Genomic DNA, 20,039 nt, shown 5'->3' with positions numbered 1-20,039 from the left:
TTTCGGACAAAGCTAAAAGCTGATGGGACTTACGACAAGTAAAAGGCTCGCCTTGTAGTGCAAGGGTTTCGACAGAAGCACGACATTGACTATGAAGAGACCTTTACCCCTACTGCACGGTTGACTTCCTTTCGATTGCTACTCGCGCTCGCTGCTCACCATGGCTGACCGATACATCAAATGGATGTCAAGAGTGCCTTCCTGAACAGATACTTGGAGGAGGAAGTCTATGTGGAGCAGCCATCGGGCTTTCCCTCAAGGAACCCTAGGGATACGGTATTCCGCTTGCAAAAAGCTCTTTATGGACTGAAGCAAGTACCGCAGTCTTGGTTTCATAGAATGGATGAGTTCTTACAAACTCATGGATACCACTCTACCCCTTATGACCCGAAGTTATATGTTCGATTCACTCCAAAGGGGGTTAGCTATATCCTGCTATATGTTGATAACTTACTCATCACAAGTTCAGATTCTGCTGCCATAGCGGAAATTAATGCTAAGCTTAAAGCTACATTTGAAATGACAGACCTTGATTTGTTGTCTTATTTTTTTGGGATGGAGGTACTTCGTTCTGGAGGATGTATTTTTGTGTCATAGCAGAAGTACGCACTTCAGCTTGTGGAACAGTACACTTCAGATCAGACACAACTAGTGGCCACACCTATTGATCCTACTGTCCACTTGTCGAAGGATACCCTAGGATAGCCCTTCGATGCACACACCTATCATTCTGTTGTAGGAAAACTTCTTTGGTTAATTCACACTAGGCCAGATTTAGCTTACTCAGTTAACATACTCGGTCAGTATTTCACAGCACCTAGGATGTCACATTGGATTGCATGTCTTCATGTGTTGCGTTATTTGCGGTGTACTTCTTCTTATGGCTTGATATATGGTTCTGGTTTATGTTTGCAAGGGTACACTGATTTTAATTATGCAAGAGATCCTGACACCCGACATTCCCATGACGGCTACCTCTTTACCTTGGCCACAACTTCCATTTCTTGGTCCAGCCGTAAGCAAGAGACAGTGGCAGCTTCCACGGCCAAGGCTGAGTACTAGGTTATCTTCGATGGCACCACCGAGGCCATCTATCTGAGGAGTTTACTGGCGGCGCTTCATTTTCCATGTGACTCCCACAGTTGTCTACTACGACAACCAAAGTGTCATTGCCCTTGCAGGCAATCCGATCATCACACCACGGACACGGCATGTGGAAGTCCACTTCCACTTTTCCAAAGAACAGGTTGAGCTAGGCACTATTCGCCTAGAGTTTGTGCCTTCATCAGATAATTTTGCAGATATCTTAACCAAAGAGATCAACCGGCCGGTTCTTCAATACCTGCTACCCAGGATAAGCTTGGATACACCCTCCCCTACTTCAGCTTGATGGAAAGAGGGTGCTTCCCTCTTGCTTTCCCTTCCAGTTTGAGAGGGGGCGGCTCCTACTCTTAATCGTGACAGTGATGATGCTTACAGTTTTTTAGACATTACATTCACTTATTCTTTTATATTGTATTATAGGCATTTATAACTTCATCCGCACTCTCAGGATGACCTGATTGTAAAAGGGCACTTGGACAAGTGAACACTTCCCCTGCGAGGGCACTGTCCCAGTGGCACCATTGCATAGCATATTGCATGAGCATGACATCTTGCATCTCCCTTTGCATTACCCTACGCATAGGCATTCTGTTCATGTCAACATACATCTGTGCGCATTTATCCCTTTTCCGTCTTTTGGAGTGGTCGACTCTAGGATCCACCATATTCGTAGCATAACACATGGCAGTTCTCCTAAAGGCAATTTCCCTACCCTTGCTTGCTTGCTTGTCTTTCTAAGCCCACCCTTTTTTTTTGCCTCTCACATATGCAACACATGATTGACACATACACTCACTTTTATCATCCTTAGGCACTTATCCTCGTCAGTGCGAGGGATTGGCTTGCTAGTTTTGTGAATAACTTGGGTTTAAAACTCTCTTTATCTTTTCCTATCTGTCACTTAATCAACCATTGCCCCAATATTACTTATGTATTTTCAAAACACTTTTTCAAAAAAAAAACAAAACAAAACAAACAAGTCCATTGTCGATTCCATCCGCCTTTGTAGGCCTTGGTAGGCCCTTGGGCAGCCGACGAGCACCCTTGGTCCAATACCCTGACCTCTCTGGGGTGATCACTTAGGCTCCCTTCGTAAGATATTCATCGCCTCTGTAGTCTTAGTAGACCATTGGGCAACCGACGTGCACCTTTCGTGCGATGCCCTGGCTGCTTTGGGGTGGGACGCCTTGAGGTAAATCAAAATTTAGGCTGGCCTACTTTTCTCGCCCTATTTTGGGCCTGAGAGAGGGTGTTGTGCTAAGAAATGCACTTAGCCACTTAAACAGCCTCAAAACATGCTTATTTTAGGCTTATTTTAGCCAAAACCCTAAAACGGGAAGCAAATCGAGAAAATTAAGTGGGAGAGGATCTAGAACCCTAATATAAATTGGCAGCCAGCTCTCCACTCTTTTACAATCTCGTTTTTGCAGGTTTCAGGTGTTACCAGCTTGCTGCCCACACCCCGGTCACGGAGGATATCTCAGCCCTTGCTGTCCATCACTATTCCCTACAATCTGACACATGTTTCCAGCCCTCCACACGCTGATTGCTGCTGTTTCTGCCTGGCGACTGACTGTTGTTCATTTGCACTACTGTCGTGCAGCCTGCCACGCCAGCAAACTGCTGCATTTGCAAGCTCCAACTACCGCCTTGACAGTTTTTTCTCTCCTATCTGCAGTCACTGCAGTCTTTCTCTCTCCTGCAGGCTGTCCTGCCTACGTTTTCAGTCTTTCTCTCCTGTAAGCTGTCTGGCCGTTTTTAGTCTTTCTCTCTCCTATAGACTGTCCTACCTTTCTCTCTCCTACAAGCTCCGGTTTTAGTCTTTCTCTCTCTTGCAAGCTATCCTGCATGCGTTTTTAGTTTTTCTCTCTTGCAGACTCCATTTTTAGTCTTTCTCTCTCCTCACTACTGCCTGCATCAAATCCAGCTTCTCACTGCTGCGTTTGCTGGTGTTCGACATCCGGAGGCTACCTTGCTGCGATTCGAGATCCGTTCAAAGTACGACACACTCTCCAACTCATTACCCTGCCCTGATCCTAGAGATACAGGAGTTCGAGGTTCAGTATTCATTCACTGCATAGTGTGTTTGTTGCATGAGCATCATATTATTAGTAGTCGTATCATTTCATTTATTCACTGTGTTCATTGTCTCTGAGTTACTCTAACCCTAACCCTAACTGTGTTGCTTTTATCACTCTGTGCTTTGTCGTACGGTTTCTATTTATGTTTCTATGTTAGGGTATTTTTCTTTACAACAGGTACTGAAGAACTAGCCAATTGACCACTTTGGTCAAGATATCTACGCAATTATCCGATGATGGCAAAAACTCTAGGCGAAGAGTGCCTAGCTCAACCCACACTCTTGAAAAGTGGAAGTGGACTCCCACATGCCATGTCCGTGGTGTGATGATCGGATTGCCCGCAAGGGCAGTTGCACTCTGGTTGTCGCTCTAGACAATTGTGGAAGAGTCACATGTAAAGTGAACCACCACCATTAAACTCCTCAGATAGATGGCCTCGGTGGTGCCATCGAAGAGAGCTCGATACTCAATCTCGGTCGTGGAAGCCGCCACCATCCCATGCTTACGGCTGGACCAAGAAATGGGAGCCATATCCAAGGTAAAGAGGTAGCCTCCATGGGAACATCGAGTGTCAGGATCTCCTGCCCAATCAGAATCAATGTACCCCTATAAACATAAACCAAAACCATATGTTAGGCCATAAGAATAAGTACACCACAAATAACGCAACACACGAAGACATGCAATCCAATGTGGCATCCTAAGTACTGTGAAATACTGACCAAGTATGCTAACTGAGTAAGCTAAATCTGGCCTAGTGTGAATTAACAAAATAAGTTTTCGTTCAATAGAACGATAGGTATGTTCATCGAAGGGCTGTCTTACGGTATCCTTCGAGAAGTGAACAGTAGGATCTAGAGGCATAGCCACTAGCTGTCTCTGATCCAAAGTGTACTATTCTACGAGTTGAAGTGTATATTTCTGCTGTGACACAAAAATACAGCCCCCAAAACAAAGTATCTCCATCCTCAAGAAAAAGAACAACAAACCAAGATCTGTCAACTCAAATGTAGCTTTAAGCTTAGCCTTGATTTCCACTATGGCAGCAGAATTTGAGCATGTGATGAGTAAGTCATCAACGTATAGCAGGATAAAACTAACCCCCTCTAGTAGATCGAACATATAAGTCCGATTCATAAGGGATAGAATGGTATCCGTGAGTCTGCAAGAACTCATCCATCTTATGGAACCAAGACCACGGCGCTTGCTTCAGCCCATAAAGAGCTCTATGCAAGCGGAATATCTTATCCCTAGGATTCCCTGAAGGAAAGCCCGGTGGCTACTCCACATAGACTTCCTCCTCTAAGAAATCGTTTAAGAAGGCACTCTTGACATCCATCTGATGTATCGGCCAACCGTGGTGAGCGGCTAGCCCGAGTAGCAACCGAAAAGAAATCAACCGTGTAGTAGGGGCAAAAGGTCTTTTCATAATCAATGCCATGCTTTTGTCAAAACCCTTGCACGATAAGGCGAGCGTTGTACTTGTCTAAAGTCCCATTAGCTTTTAGCTTGGTCCTAAAAATCCACTTTGTTCCAATGACTTTCTTGTGGCTAGGACGATCCACCAATATCCAAGTCTCATTTCGGTCAATACTCTCTAACTCCTCCATGGTCTCTCGCCATTGAGGGTACTGAAGAGCCTCCTGCCATGTATTCGGCTCAAAATGCGCTATATAATCAGCTGTAAACAACGACGCAAATGATGCCTAAGAAGCAAGCGAGGCAAATCTTCTAGGTCCCTCTGGAGTGGAATCATGTGGTAAGATCCCCGAAACCTGCACGGTCTGTTGGTACCAACGAGATAACGGGTCTTAAGAACGAGAAGGGGACCTAGGAGCAGAAGAATCTGCGAAAATGTCAAAAGCGGAAAGTAGACCAAGCTCAATAGGCATGATCTCTGATGATGTGGAAGAACAAATCGGATCGGAGTCCTGTGCAGAGGACAGCACGATATCCCTCTCGTCAAAGACGACATCCCACCTAACGATCACCTTGTTTGTCTGAGAATCAAACAAACAATAGGCTTTCGCTTCAGAGGAATATCCCACAATAATAAGAAGATCAGCTCGAGGAGTGAGCTTGTCTATCTTATCATCAGGCATGTGTGTGTAGTACATACCACACCCGAAGACATCGAAGTGGGAAATGACAGGCTAAGAGCCAAAAAATGCCTCATACGAGGTCTTCGTAAGAGCCGCAATTGGACACCGGTTGAGGATCTACACCTAAGTGTTAACAACCTCGACCCAAAGGCGCTCAGGAGCTCTGTTGCGAATAACATAGAGCGTGTCATTTCCATGACTATCCGGTTCCTACACTCTACAACTCCATTCTGAGAAGGGGAGTTGGTAGAGCTGAGCTGGCGAGAGATGCATGCTTTTGTAGAAACTTGAAAAACTCGTGGAAGATAAACTCACCACCGCTATCACTCATCATGCAACCGACAAGATGACCAGTCTGATTATGAACCAGCAACACCCAAGCAAAAAAATATGTAAGAGCATCTGACTTATGCTTAAGAAAGTACACTCACATGTATCTAGAATGAACCAGCAACACCCAAGCAAAAAAATATATGAAAGCATCTGACTTATCAAAAAGATCATCCACTATTAAAAAGAAGTACAGTGCGCCATTCAAGGTGGCAATGGATGTCGACCCACAAAGATCAACATGAATCAATCTAAGAGGTCCCTCTGCATGATATGAGATTTACTTAGAAAATGGGATACGGTGCTGCTTCCGAGCTGACATGCTTTACAAACATCTCGAGCTAGCTTCAGGAGTGGAAGGGCTTTAACCAACTCACGACATGACAACTCATAAAGAGAGTCATAACCAAGATGCCCTAAGCAAAAATGCCAAAGGCACTCATTGTTCGTAGGCTTCCGAGATGTAGCTAAGGCTTGGAAGCTATGGAACACGGAGCCCACAGCTATCAGCTCGATCAGAAAATGTGTCATGTAATATAGACCATTAGGCTATGCCTCACCACGAGCAATCACTAAACCAGTCTGAGAGTCGAGGACCTCGACTGTGGTCGCTGTAAAGAAGATTGCTTGCCCCAACCGGCAAAGCTGCTAAACAGATAACAAGTTCACTCCAAGGTAAGGGACATGATATACATTGTCCAGTAAAGCCAAATCTAGACCCTTGTCAGTGGCAAAACTAACGCAACCTTGAGGCTAAATCTTAACCAAGGAGTTGTTTCCTACATGGGCCTATTCGGCTGAAGGGGCTCGGAAATTGAAAATATACACTATAGGAGTCATATGATGTGTAGCTCGACTATCCACAATCCAAACAGGAGCTGAAGTGCTCGGTTGTGACGAGTGGGACTCTACCGTAACCTCGTCAGGATGCAACTGACAGATGTGGACGAGACTCGCATTAGATGTCTTCATGGAGACGATGTGGGCCTCTGCAGACCAATCAGACAAGCCCTCTAGAGTTCAAAACATTGTCGACTGAGATGGCTGAGCGATGGCAGTAGAAATCTGACCTTTAAACTGCCCCTTACCATCACCTTGTCTCCCTTGCTAGGGGTTGCCTGACTGAGGAGCGAGGCTCTATGACTTAGATTTTGGTGCTGTGCCTCTTGCCTGTGATCAACACTTATTGTCAAAATGGCCAACCTTTTGACAATGTTGATAATACCTATTCTTTTTAGGGACATTCTGCCGCCCAGGTTTGAGAAATTGGGATGTTTCTTGTGATTCCTCGGATTGATTTTGATTTTGAGTGGAGATTTAGTTTTGTTTTCCCTTCCCTTGTTGCCCTTTCTAAGAATGAGCAACAAAAACCCCCTCTGAAGAGGAATTCATATGAAACTAATCGAACAATTATGCGTAACACAAGAGCTGACACTCAAATTCGTAGAATGTAGACATGGTAGGCTTTGAAACTATACCTTCCACAAAATTGAAATGTTTCCTGGTGAGTTTATTTAGGAACAATATGACCTGATCATCAAAGGACTTGGGAGTCCCCGTAGTGGTGAATTCAACGAGAAGACACCGATACTCAGCTAACTTGACTTTCAAGTCATCCTGGTTAATGATTTTAAAAGGCTAGAGCTCATGGTCAAGATTAATACAACGGGTCCTGTCCCGAGCCATATAGCAATCAAGTGTGCCCATCGCTCAGACGCTAAGTCAAAATGCTGAAGCTGAGAATGAAACTCAAGTAATAAGCCCTGCATCAGCTCAACAATAGCGAAGGCATTCCTAACCTTCCATGAATGGACAACCTCCTGTGGGACAAGTGCGGAATCAGGTTGGGGTTCCAACCCTGCACAAAATCCCATAGGTTCAGGGAGTCAAGGACATGTCTCATCAAGTTCAACCAAGTAGTAAAGTTTAACCTATTAAAACAAGTCTTATCGTTAAATGTATGCTTGGCAGAAGATGAGCTAGAACCATGAGGTGTCGCGTCGGTGGGGTAAGATGGATATGGGGCATAAGATGGTGAAGGTGGATATGTCTAATAGGTGGAAGAAGGAAGTAGAGGTGGATAGGCAGAAGTACATTGTGAGTGTCCAATGAGTGCCGATTGAGACAGAGGCACTGGAACATGAATGTTTCCATAAGGTGCCGATGTAGGTGGAGGCACTGGGACACGGAAGCCCTGTCCAAAGTGAGGCTGGGGCACAGCAGTATGACCAAAAGGTCCACTAGGTGAATCCATGGAGGCAAACTGTGAAATCAACTGATCCACACTCAAGAGAAACTAGGGGAGGGATACCCAAGCTACAATGATCCCAAAAATGTGTGTGAAGTAGATGGAATACAACCCACCTGAGGTAAGGATGAGATCCTAAAGGATGTGCCTATGTTTCCATAACCCCCCGGTGTGATGTGCGGTGCGACATGAGGTGTCTAAAATGGAAACGTAAATGGTATGAGTGCAAGTGGAGAAGCAGCAAAAAAATATGGTGAGATGGGTGGGTTTTGAAAATGTGGTGTGTAAGGTGCAGATGTATTTTATTCATTTTTTACATTTAATGATTGGAAATGAAAGTGTGAAGATGATGATGCACCATGTAATGAAGAAAAAGGAACACCAAATTCATTCTAATTGTGTAAAGTAGACTGAAAAAAAAGAAGGTTAGAAGAAGAGGTACCTAGTTTTTCTTATAATCCCTACGACGTATGTTAACATACAAGCATTGGTCCTCATCAAGAGAACCTTTTCCATAGTCAACAAACTAGACTCTTTCTTCCACATGATCTCTACCACAATATTGCAAAGCAGAAAAGGTAAAAGAAGAAGGAACAACAGATGAATCTAAAGTACCTTGCACCGAAGTGGACAGAAGAGGATGAAAGAAAGGAACATACTCCGGGTCTTGTTCTCCAAGAGGGAGGCCCGTCCTTGATGGAGGTCTCGACGGCCCTGCAACATCATCAGATTTACGTGCAACATCTAAAGAGAGAAATTCATGGATATCTTCATTTAGAAGCTTTTCTTGAAGAACAATCCTTCAATCGAGCTCCTCAATCTTCTTTCGTCTATAAGCTATAAACAGTTTGTATTCTTCAGTGGTCAATTTGCCTAGCTTTTCTTCCATGTAATCAAAAGTATCTTCCATCATGTCGAAACTTTGTGGAGCAAGCTGATCGGCCCACTCTCGCTCGAATCTCAGCATAGTTGGTTTTGGAGACTGAATCAGTGTTGTTATATTCGAAGTCATTTGAACCTACTGTTGTTCTTGCTTCTTGTGTAGAGCTTTCAGATCAAAGGCCTAGGTTTCTTAGAGAATATTAGGCTCTGATACCATGTAAAGGAATACCCTAATACAAAAACGTAAATAGAAACTGTACGACAAAGCACAGACTGATAAAATAAAGCAGTTAGGGTTAGGGTAACTCAAAGACAATGAACACAATGAATGAATGAAGTGATATGACTACTGAATATATGATGCTCATGCAGCAAACACACTGTGCAATGAATGAATACCATTCCTTGAACTCATGTATCTCAAGGATCAAGGCAGAGGTAATGAGCTGGAGAGTGTATTATACTTTGAACGGATCTTGAATCGTAGCAAGGCAACCTCTGAATGTCGAACACTAGCAAACGCAACAGTGAGAAGATGGATCTAATGCAGACAGCAGTGAGGAAAGGGAAAGACTTAAAACGTAGGCAACAGGTGAGAGAAAGACTAAAAACGCAGGCAGGATAGCTGAGGCAACAAATGAGAGACTAAAAACACAGGCAACAGGTGAGAGACTAAAAACGCAAACAGGACAGCCTACAAGAGAGAGAAAGACTAAAAACGCAAACTGCAAGACTGTGATGACGTGGCAGACTGTATGGCAGTAGGTCTACACAGGAACAGCAATCGCTAGGCTGGAATTAGCTCCAAATTGCGTGAAGAGGGCTAAAAATTAGGCGCCAACTTATGTAGATAACAATGGACAGCTTTGGCTCAAATGTCCTCCGTGAACGAGGTGTGGGCAACAAGCTAAAACACCTGAAATCTGTGAAAACAAGATTAAGGGCTGAATGGAGAACAACATACGTATTTATAGAAAGTTTGGGCCCTCCCAAGTGGGTTTGTGCTTATGGGACACAAAAACTCTCTAGGATCTCGTTTCTTTTAAATAAAAAAGGTTTCTTCATTAATTAAGCATGTTTTGGGGTTGTTTAAGTAAATCTAATGCATTTTTAGCTCAACACCTCTTCGCGCAAGTCATGCTGAATGATGGGGTAATTAAGCCATTCACACTTGTGTGCTCGATCAGACATGGTTGCCCTTTGATCCCTTGTACTTTGCCCTAGCAACCCATCCGATCCTCTCTATGCTCTCTCATTTGGTGGACACAAGACAGCTAACTAGCCTCTCTCTTCCTTTAGGCAAACATTTTGTGGGCCAATTGTTAGTAGAGAACGCGTTCATGCTGCCAAAGCAGAACAAGAGAACCTCCACAAGGCATTGGATGTGTGGAAGCTTTTTGGATGGACCTTTGGTCTTTGTATTGATGTAGCCAAATCCTCCCTCAACACATGTACCAGTAACTGAACCAAATTTGCAGTCTTTACAATGGCAAGGTATGGTGATCCCCATGGGAATGTTACACAGCATCTAGGTTACCCCCTAGGTGTTGATGTTTAGCCCAAGCAATTGTTGCAATGGATTTCTAAGAAATTGGAGGCCAAGTTTCTTTACTGGAAGTCACACACTTGGTCTTTTTGTGTCCACCTTAAAGTGGCATTGTCCATCGTGCTCCCCATGCTCCAGAGCACGATGCTCACTTATTTTTTGTCACTCTTGCCTTGGACTAACTCCAACTTATGGAAAAAGGACACTTTGCATGCACGTACCTCGTGGATCTCTTGGAGCCATGCTTGCACTCTCAAAAGTATGGGTGGTGGGACTATTCTAGATTCACATACTTACATGGTTGCTCTTCAAAGACGACCTTAATGATAACCATTGAAGAGCTATGGTTGGCATGGTCTTTGCTCAGCCTAGATACCCTACTCTAGCACAACCACATATGAAGATTTTGTTTCCATTCCTCCGTTTTTGGGGCTATTGGTACGATTGGACAACTTGGAATGCTTTTGTTTTTGATTCGTGCAAACACACCTTGCTAATGTTGAAAGATCTCCTATATTGGAGGCTACACCTTATTCAACACGCCAGTCTCCTTTCCAAGGAGGACTTGATCTCTTGGCATATGGCAATCTTTATTGCTTCTTTGTTGTGACTTTTGTCCTCTTTTAGTCATCTGACCTTCCCTAAAAGAGAGAGGAGTTTTGTGCACGATGGCCTAGAGGCACCTTGCATCTTGTAATCTTGTACTTTTTTCATAATTAATGCAATTATCTATTGTGAGAGAGAGAGAGAGAGAGCGCGAAGAATGCTGAAGACTGCAAAGAATGAATGCTAAATACTAAAGGTAGATATATATAACCGCTCTATGAGTACATATGTGGTCCTTCATGGTAGGGGACTCTGCCTCCAAATCTTGACAGTGACGTAGTTGCATTTGATATGCACAACAATAGAGTCACTGCATTTCAAGAAAAGGCATAAGAATTAAGCCTCTCCCACAGGACTTCCAAACCTGCAAAAGCGCCTGAACAGGGATTCACTGTAGGATGGGAATGAGGGATTGTAACAAAATCCCATAGGTCTAAGGTGTCCAAGATGTCATTGATCATGAATGACCAAATGGCATAATTGGTTCAATCCATCTTTTAGTCAAGGGAAAGATTGGGAAGGACAAGAACATTATTAGCAAGGTACATATCGTGGGAATTTAGTGTACTATTCATGTGCATTAGTGGGCACCACATTTAGACCATGGTCAACTTTTTCACTCCACAAACTAATATTGTCAAGCCTCACTCCACTGATCCTCTTGGGCCTCGCTCCACTACTGCCTATTTATAGGCACTCCTCTACTACCTATTTATGGGCACTCGTCTACTCTCATGCATCGCACATCTGAAGTGAGAGACAAACAGACAAATCGGAGGCACTGCTAGTCACACTACATGCTAGTACTCTCGTAGTATTATATTGTTCTTCTCATGCTTTCATTTATGGATTCCATTGCCCATTCATGATTCGCTGTTGAGTTCTCATGTTCTCATAATCCTCTCTCACTTTTCATTGTGTGAGTGTTGTGCTTTGTGTTTTCCCGCTTCTGCTACATTTGCACGTCCTCATATATGATATCAAAAGACCAACTTGTTGGCTCCTAGTGCTCCATTCAGCTGTGAATGACCGTCTGCAGGTTAAAACTGCTGTGTTTTCCACAAGTGTGGAGCTGTTGAACCCTGCATTTAATCTCCCAGGCCTTCATCTTCATCAGGGTGGCCTGTCAACTGCTTGGGCGGCCTGTTTTGCAGCTCATGACGGCTTGTATGACTGTCTGCAGGTCTAAAACTGCTCTGTTTAGCCTAATGTGGAGCTGTTGATCCCTGTGTTTGATCTCCCAGCCCTTCATCTTCATCAGGGTGGCCTGTCAACTGCCTGGGTGGCCAGTTTTGCAGCTCACCAACAGCTCTACCACTTGTCTGCCTGCTCGGAACTGCTGCCTAGTGCTGGGAAACCTTGGGTTTTCACATCCCTGCCTCTTCCCTGCCATGGGCAGCCTCTTCCTTAACTGAGTGACGTAGTTCTTGGGCTGGTCGACCTGTCTTCCTGCCCGTAACTGCTGTACTACCTGTGTTTTGGTTGCTGCTATTTCGCATGGGCTGAACCTGTTGGCAGCTGCTGCTCCTACGCTCATAACAACCTGTGTTTTGGGCTCAACTGCTCGACACACTTGTGTTTCTATACAGCTTAACAGAGGGTACACAAGTGTTGGTCTTTGTCACATCACTATTGTTCCATTCACTGCCTTCCTTGTCTGACACTCTCTCAAACTCCTCAAGTAGGGTCATGGCAGTTCGATGATACATACAGAGAATGGGATTCCTCACTGTGTATCTCCCATCTAGCTGATTCAGGATCAACTGGGAATCCCCTTTTACTAACAACCGATGAATACAACCTTGTTTGGCAATATGCAGTCCCATAATCAAGGCTTTATACTCCGCCATATTGTTAGTGAATCCTACCCCGAGATAAGCAACTAACTTCATCGTAACTCTACGTCGGGGGTCTCGGATTACTACTCCAACACTCCCTTTTTTATTAGGGCCCCTGGACGCTGCGTCAAAATATAATATATACGTCCACAATGGGTTTACACAGCCTCCCATCACAAACTCCTCTATTCGTAATTGTGATAGTCAAAATTTAGCATGTTTAGAGGGTGAACTGACGGCTCCATCCCACCTTCTTCATTGAACTCAACAGGGATACTCGTCAACAGTCGTAAGCAGTGATGGCAGAAGACTTTGATCTCCCACACAAAGGTTTTGTCTTCTTGCTCAATCACTTTGTATCCTTTGCTTCACCAGATGAGTTTCCCCTGATGGTATCTCTGTTAGCAGATATTAGTGAGCTCATGGTGTGAGTCTGTGTGCAGAGGCTGGGCATTTTATGTAGCATTTTATGCAGTATTTTATGGCACATTTTTGTGGCCATTTATGATGTATTTTTAGCATTTGTTGCTGGCCGACCTGCATTTTATGCTCCCCACTTTTGTGGCTATTTATAGGGCTTCTCCTCCACAGTCTTCGGTGCTTCAGCCATCAGTGGAGATCCTTCTGGGAGAGAGGAGCCGGTGCTAAGGAGCCCACGCAGCCGGTGACTCACCGTTGTATGCTGCTGTCTCGTGTTCGATATGGATTCCATTTCCCGAGCATACATCTGAGTTCTCATCTGTCTACTATGTTCATTCTTTCTTCTGTCTTGTGTTTTAGCATTTATTTCAGCATATTCTTTACGCTTCCATTGCTGCACCACTTCTGACATGGTATCAGAGCTCAGGCTGCAACCTATTTGTGCTGTGTTTTCTTGCTGTTTTCAGGACTTACACCCTTCTTGCTGATCAGGCGGCTGTCCTTCCTACTGGCGACTGCTGATTTGCTGTTGGCGACAGTGTTTCAGCATTTGCGTTTTGCGTTTTTCTGGACAGATTTGCGTTTACTGCTATTCCACTCTTTGCTGCCCGTGTTTCCTTCATCAAACTGCTGGCAACAGTCTTTAGCCCCTGTTTATTCAGTTTGCAGCCTGTGTTTTGCTGTTTACAGCATTATTTTTGCCTATTTTTCTGATTATTCAAGCCGTTTTTGCTGTTTTTGGCAGTTTTTGACTGATTTTTTCACTTTGTGCAGCAGCTTTTGGCTTATTTTGGTCAGCCTTTGGGTTATATTGCATGTGAACTCACTATTTTTGGTGTTTTTGGTTTCGTTTTGGCTGTGCTCACTCTCCAAACGACCTTCTTTTCTTCTACTTCTCTTTTCTACCTCCTCCAGATGGCCCCTCCATGCACCTCAAGAGAAGATAAGTTACATGGACCTGATTATCTCACATGGAGTGCTGTCATGAAAGCTTGGTTTGTGCAGAAACGGCTATGGTACATCGTCTGTGGAGCTCTTGCTCGCCCTCTCTGTCCTTTTCCTCTTCCTGAAGACTTTGATGAGGACAACCATGAGGAAGCGGTACTCACATGGGACTCGGACGATACCCGTGCTTACTCGGCGTTGCTTCGGTGTATTTCTAAAGCGGTCTTACCGGCGGTTACCTCCTGTAGGACATCTCCTGAAGTATGGCAGAAGTTGCAGCAGATGTACAAGGCACCTTCCACCATGCGGGCCGTCACACTTTATGGCCAGCTGCAGCAGATGAAGTTTGAGCCGAAAGATACTATTCAGTCTTTTCTTCTTCGTGTTACGCAGGTACAGGACCAGCTTCGGCACATGCAATCTGCTCTTCCCGAGGTGCATCTTGTCGGGACGGTCCTCTACAAGCTCCCCCCGGAGTTTGATGGAGTGGCCAATGCTTTGCGGGCGCAGACATCCTCGACTCCTGTCAGTTTTACACATATGACCTCGATGCTTCTTGAGCATGAGGCATCCTTGAGATTACAGGGGCGGCTTCCGGCACATTATGGAGGTGAGGCTTATGTAGCTTTAGAGAGGGGTGACGGGAAGAAGAAGTCGAAGGCCCAGTGTTACCACTGTGGCAAGAAGGGACATTTGCGGAAGGACTGCAAGAAGTTAGCGGCTTCCAGGAAGAAGGAGCAGAAGACGAAGCGGGATGCTGACTCTACCGATGAGTCCTCTCCTTCATCAGACTCCGACTCCGATCCTCCGACCAAGGAGAAGTCCAAGGCGCGGAAGGAATCCTCTTCTTCGGATCGCGGGAAGGGCTTGGTGGCCCCTTCCTCGGCTACTTTCTAGTGGTGGTGATGCGGTCATCCCTCACGACTCTCTTGTGCCAGAGAGGGAGTATGAGCGGGCGTTGGTGGGGCTGAAGTGCCTCATCTATATTTTGATACAGGTGCACAGGTTCCAGAGAGGGACGTCCCTGACGCATCGACGGTATCTGGCAGTGAAATCCTAGAGACTGGTGTTGATTTCTGGGTTCATGATGAGCTGTTCTTCTTGACAGAGAGCGAGAGGCTTTCGTCTGGAGCTCACATGAGGGGACACTTTGGTGGTTTGGCCAAAGGCGGGAACTCCATGGTCACATGTTCAGAGACATGTTTGGCAGATTGGCTTTGTATGTCCTGAGTGACATAGGTGACATTACACAGAGAGCTGCTATGAATCTTCTCTATTTTCAGGTGTTGTTGGTACGATCGACGTCAACATCAGATACTCTCCGAGGCATCTTGGTGGTGGGCTGGCCACTCACCGCTTGGACATCCATGGTCCTTCTGGTGTTTCTTTGTTGTGTAGTTTATGATTCTCCATCATTGTACTATTTCATTGTATCCGATCACACATGATCTGAGAGAGGGTGTTAGCAGATATTAGTCAGCTCATGGTGTGAGTCTGTGTGCAGAGGCTGGGCATTTTATGTAGCATTTTATGCAGTATTTTATGGCACATTTTTGTGGCCATTTATGATGTATTTTTAGCATTTGTTGCTAGCCGACCAGCATTAAATGCTGGCCGACCTGCATTTTATGCTCCCCACTTTTGTGGCTATTTATAGGGCTCCTCCTCCACAGTCTTCGGTGCTTCAGCCATCAGTGGAGATCCTTCTGGGAGAGAGGAGCCGGTGCTGAGGAGCCCACGCAGCCAGTGACTCACCGTTGTATGCTGCTGTCTCGTGTTCGATATGGATTCCATTTCCCGAGCATACATCTGAGTTCTCATCTGTCTACTGTGTTCATTCTTTCTTCTGTCTTGTGTTTCAGCATTTATTTCAGCATATTCTTTACGCTTCCATTGCTGCACCACTTCTGACAATCTCTGCTCCAAATATGGGTGCTCCAAATAAGGAATTAACCGCCCCATCAAGTGTTTGAACTGTGTGTGAACTATTAAACTCTTGTCTTGTTTAGGCTATCTGATCGCAAGTGCCCAGCCTCCAAGTGTCTCTATCTCTCTCTTTCACCATTATCTTCTTACATTCATTGTTTCCATTGCTGCACCACTTCTGACAATCTCTGCTCCAAATATGGGTGCTCCAAATAAGGAATTAACCGCCCCATCAAGTGTTTGAACTGTGTGTGAACTATTAAACTCTTGTCTTGTTTAGGCTATCTGATCGCAAGTGCCCAGCCTCCAAGTGTCTCTATCTCTCTCTTTCACCATTATCTTCTTACATTCATTGTTTCTATTGAGACTTCTCGATCTGATGAGCTTGTAATTCTCTCACCATGGCTTAACCTTGTTTCTGTAAGGCTCTCTTTTCAAACTGAGAATATGCTTGGGCTATGGTGCTCCTCAGTTGCAAGTTCTTTGCCTTATGCTTGGACCACGTTCCCCACTTCACAAACTCGGTCCATGTCTCAGATGCATCTGGAGGCTTCCCCAACGGATGGTGGTTTCCGATGTCCCCAGTCATTGAGGTTCCTTGGTGATTAGTCTCTAATGGCGTTGAAGGTGATCACCCTATGCTCCATAGATGAAATGGTGTCATGTTTTCCAAGTGGCGGTCATGCAGATGGACCAACATTGGTAATCTATGCAAAGAGGGTAACCAAGTTCTTTAGTGGCATGGCTTGTTCTGTTCAGATGGTGCACAGATGGTTGCTACATTGAGCTTTGACTACTCAGTCTAACTTGGATGTGGATTCCTCATCGATGTTTTGTCATGGAGATTCCCATTGCAGAGATCGATGCTTACATCTTCAATGGCATGACTAGGCAAGTCTAGCTCCTGAAGGTTTAGATGCTACTGCAAGTGGTGGACTTCCCCAACCTCCTCTACATCGACTTTGGTTCTCCTGTGATGCATGCTTTGGCACGGAGTAGGGATGCCCTTGTCCTATAGTAGCGGACTAGCAATCCCCACGTGTCTGTACACCTAAGAGGGACCGTGAGCAAGTGGACGTTCGGCATGCTTATGCCTAACATACATTTATATATCTATATAATACGGTGGACCCTGAGTGTGGCATCCTACTAGCATCACTTTTTTGGCCGCTGACAAAACCTAAAGCTGGTGTGCCTTCAGGTCGATGATGGGAGAGACGACAACAAGTTTGTAGACAAACTTATCAGTTCAGAAAAAGTATAGTGTGTAAAGAAGTTGGGAAACGAAGAAGTTGCTGCTAAATTGCTCCCTACCGACCCATGTGCCCAAGCAGTCTCTCGCATCTGCTCAACGGTAAGCTCGCCCGTTGAATTTCTGTAATCATTTGACTAGTATCAATATTAGCAAGGGGAGGAGGAAAATTAGGCGGAAAATTTTGTCTTCAATTCCTATGCTACCATCTAAAACTATAAAAGGGAAGAAAACAGAAGCAAATAAATGATCACGCTTCCTGCACAGAGCAATGTGTATATGTGCACTGAAAAGGGGAGTTGGAGGGGGACTTACTTGGACTGTGAGCGATGGCGAGAAAGTGGCAGTGAGGATCGAGGGTGGAGCTGAGCAGGAACCACAGCACTGAGCAATGGAGCGAGCGAGGGTATCGGCGACTTCGTCTGGGAGAAGAGGATGCTGCCGCATGAAGCGCAGAAGAACGGCAGAAGCGGCTGCGGGTCCCAATGCCTGCACCATGGCCTGCAGCTTGCACACCGCCATTGTCCATGACGAAGAAGAAGGGCAGGGATGAAGACGGAGCAGATCGTCGCAGCAGCTCAGGGTCTTGGACTGGATAATGTGCTCCCCTTCGCTGTCTTCTTCTTCCTCCATCGGGCAAGGATTGTGAACCGTTGACTAGCGATCCCTTTCATGGAGAATCGTTTATTCTGATCCCGCTCATACTTTTTTTAAAATATAAGGGTGGTTACACACCGGGCTGCGGCCGCCCAAGCATCTGTAATCCGGCCAATAAAAAGGCCGGATCTTCAAAAGTGGGCGCCCCCCTCTTACACACTGGGGGCGCCCGGCATCTCGCCCTTTTGGGCGTCTTCAATGCTCCCCCCGCCCCCTTTCTGCGTTTCGCAGGGCAGGGGAGCTCCCCCGTCCTGTTCCGTCCTGCGACCATCTCCGCGATCTAATTGGCTCCTCCTCTGTTGGCCTATGGGCTCCAGGACAGAGAGAGGGCTTCCTGTTGCCCGTTCCCATTGCCCAGGTTCCTGTTGCTGCAGCCTGTTCCCGTTGCCCGTTTCCGTTATTCCAGCCCATTTGGCTCCACCTCCTATGATGATCTCTCTGGCCACCATGCTCATCAGAGCTCTATTTTCTGCCCACATGAGTAGGCTCCAGGTAGGTGCACCCTGTGGCCGTTGACACACAGGGAGCCGTTGATACACAGGAGCTTCCCTGTGTTGCCCGTTTCACCACATGCATAAATGTACACATCGTGAAGGTTCATCTCTCTGTGTTTTTCTGGATTCATCATCCCTCTCTTCACATGAAAATGTACACATCGTGAAGGTGGGAAGGCATCTTTGATGATCATGTATCCAACCAGGTCTCTCTCTGTTGCAGAAACTAGTTCAGGGTTTAATCATGGCCAATTGCTTGCATGTAATTTGTAGGCTTCACAGGTGATTCGCAAGCTTCAACGGAGGGTTTTATCAAAGCTCTGGCTCGGAGGCAGAGGTCTTTATCATAGCAGAACTTCGCAGCCTTCACAGGTATGCTCTCTCTCTCTCTCTCTCTCTCTCTCTCTCTCTCTCTCTCTCTCTCTCTCTCTCTCTCTCTCTCTCTCTCTCTCTTTTTGATTGACCTGGTAATGTTTTCACAGATGATTCTATTGACCTTGACTGACCAGTTTGCAACTAACCCATGATTTGTCTTATAAGCAAGTGTTAATCAGTCAGAAACATTAATTGGGCTGTGTTTTCATATCGTGTCTTGCCTGTTGTGCATGCAACATTTCAAGCCTGTGTTTCAAGCTGCAACATTTCAGCATGCCTATGTTTCTACCTCCATGTGTTGCTGCCCCACTGTCTTTGGCTTCTCCCAATTTCTGATACATATGAGATTGCTATTCATCTCTGATAACAATTTCTGATAACTATTCATCTCTGATAGCAATCATTGCAGGAATCATCAATCAAGCTTCAATTGAGAATAATGTTATGGAGAATTGTATGAACATAAATGAATATCATTTATGTACTCTCTGAAGTAGAACACTTGTTGACTGCATGTTTTATTATTAGTTGAAATTTAGAATTCCTTGCTGATTGCCTGTTTTATTTATGTTCATACTTTCTGCACCAACGCCTTTGGAACACCACAATATCTTGAAACTTTTTGAGTGGACTCTCATTACAACTGTTGTTCTACCAATTAATTTATTTAATTGTATTTGTAGGAATGTATTATTGTAAATTTTGAGTATCCTAAACTCTTGCTAGGTGCTCTAGTTTCAATTTGACTTAGGTTTTATTGGAGGGTTTTTGTTTGTTTAGCAGTATTTCATCGTTGCAATGAATCCTTTCTTAGTTCCGCTATATATGTTTGGCATCTATTACAGGTTGACAATGGCTAAAACTTCTTGTCTATACATACATCCCATCATTTTGTTTGAATCAATGTATCTGTATAACATTTCCTTTTCTTTATTGTTCTTTAACCATATTGTTTGATATATGTTCATCGTTGCAATGAATCCTTTCTTAGTTCCGCTATATATGTCCGGCATCTATTACACACTTCTTATCTATACATACATCCCATCATTTTGTTTGAATCAATATATATGTATAACATTTCCTTTTCTTTATTGTTCTTTAACCATATTGTTTTCTAATTGTTCATCGTTGCAATGAATCCTTTCTTAGTTCCGTTATATATGTTTGGCATCTATTACAGGTTGACAATGGCTAAAACTTCTTGTCTATACATACATCCCATCATTTTGT

At 44.8% G+C, this 20,039-nt stretch overlaps 1 protein-coding gene across 2 annotated transcripts in view; it reads right to left on the bottom strand.

The window, feature by feature from the left end:
* LOC148027156 (protein-lysine N-methyltransferase rrg1-like) overlaps positions 1-17,966 on the bottom strand; it is an 80,451-nt gene extending 62,485 nt beyond the window's left edge. Inside the window, exon 1 of one of the 2 annotated variants that reach the window (XM_087691700.1) lies at positions 17,596-17,966. In XM_087691700.1, coding sequence (XP_087547826.1) covers positions 17,596-17,913 — 318 coding nt within the window. In that variant the 5' untranslated portion in view covers positions 17,914-17,966. The remainder of the gene's footprint in view (positions 1-17,595) is intronic. The other variant, XM_087691699.1, reaches the window with a different exon arrangement.
* Between the last annotated feature and the right edge of the window lie 2,073 nt (positions 17,967-20,039).

This window comes from Lygodium microphyllum, chromosome 13 (assembly GCF_053477565.2).
Source record: "Lygodium microphyllum isolate KBCC chromosome 13, Lygodium_microphyllum_v1.1.10, whole genome shotgun sequence".
Taxonomy (NCBI): domain Eukaryota; kingdom Viridiplantae; phylum Streptophyta; class Polypodiopsida; order Schizaeales; family Lygodiaceae; genus Lygodium; species Lygodium microphyllum.
The sequence above is the reverse complement of the archived record's forward strand: the minus strand, read 5'-3'. Positions and strand labels throughout refer to the sequence as shown.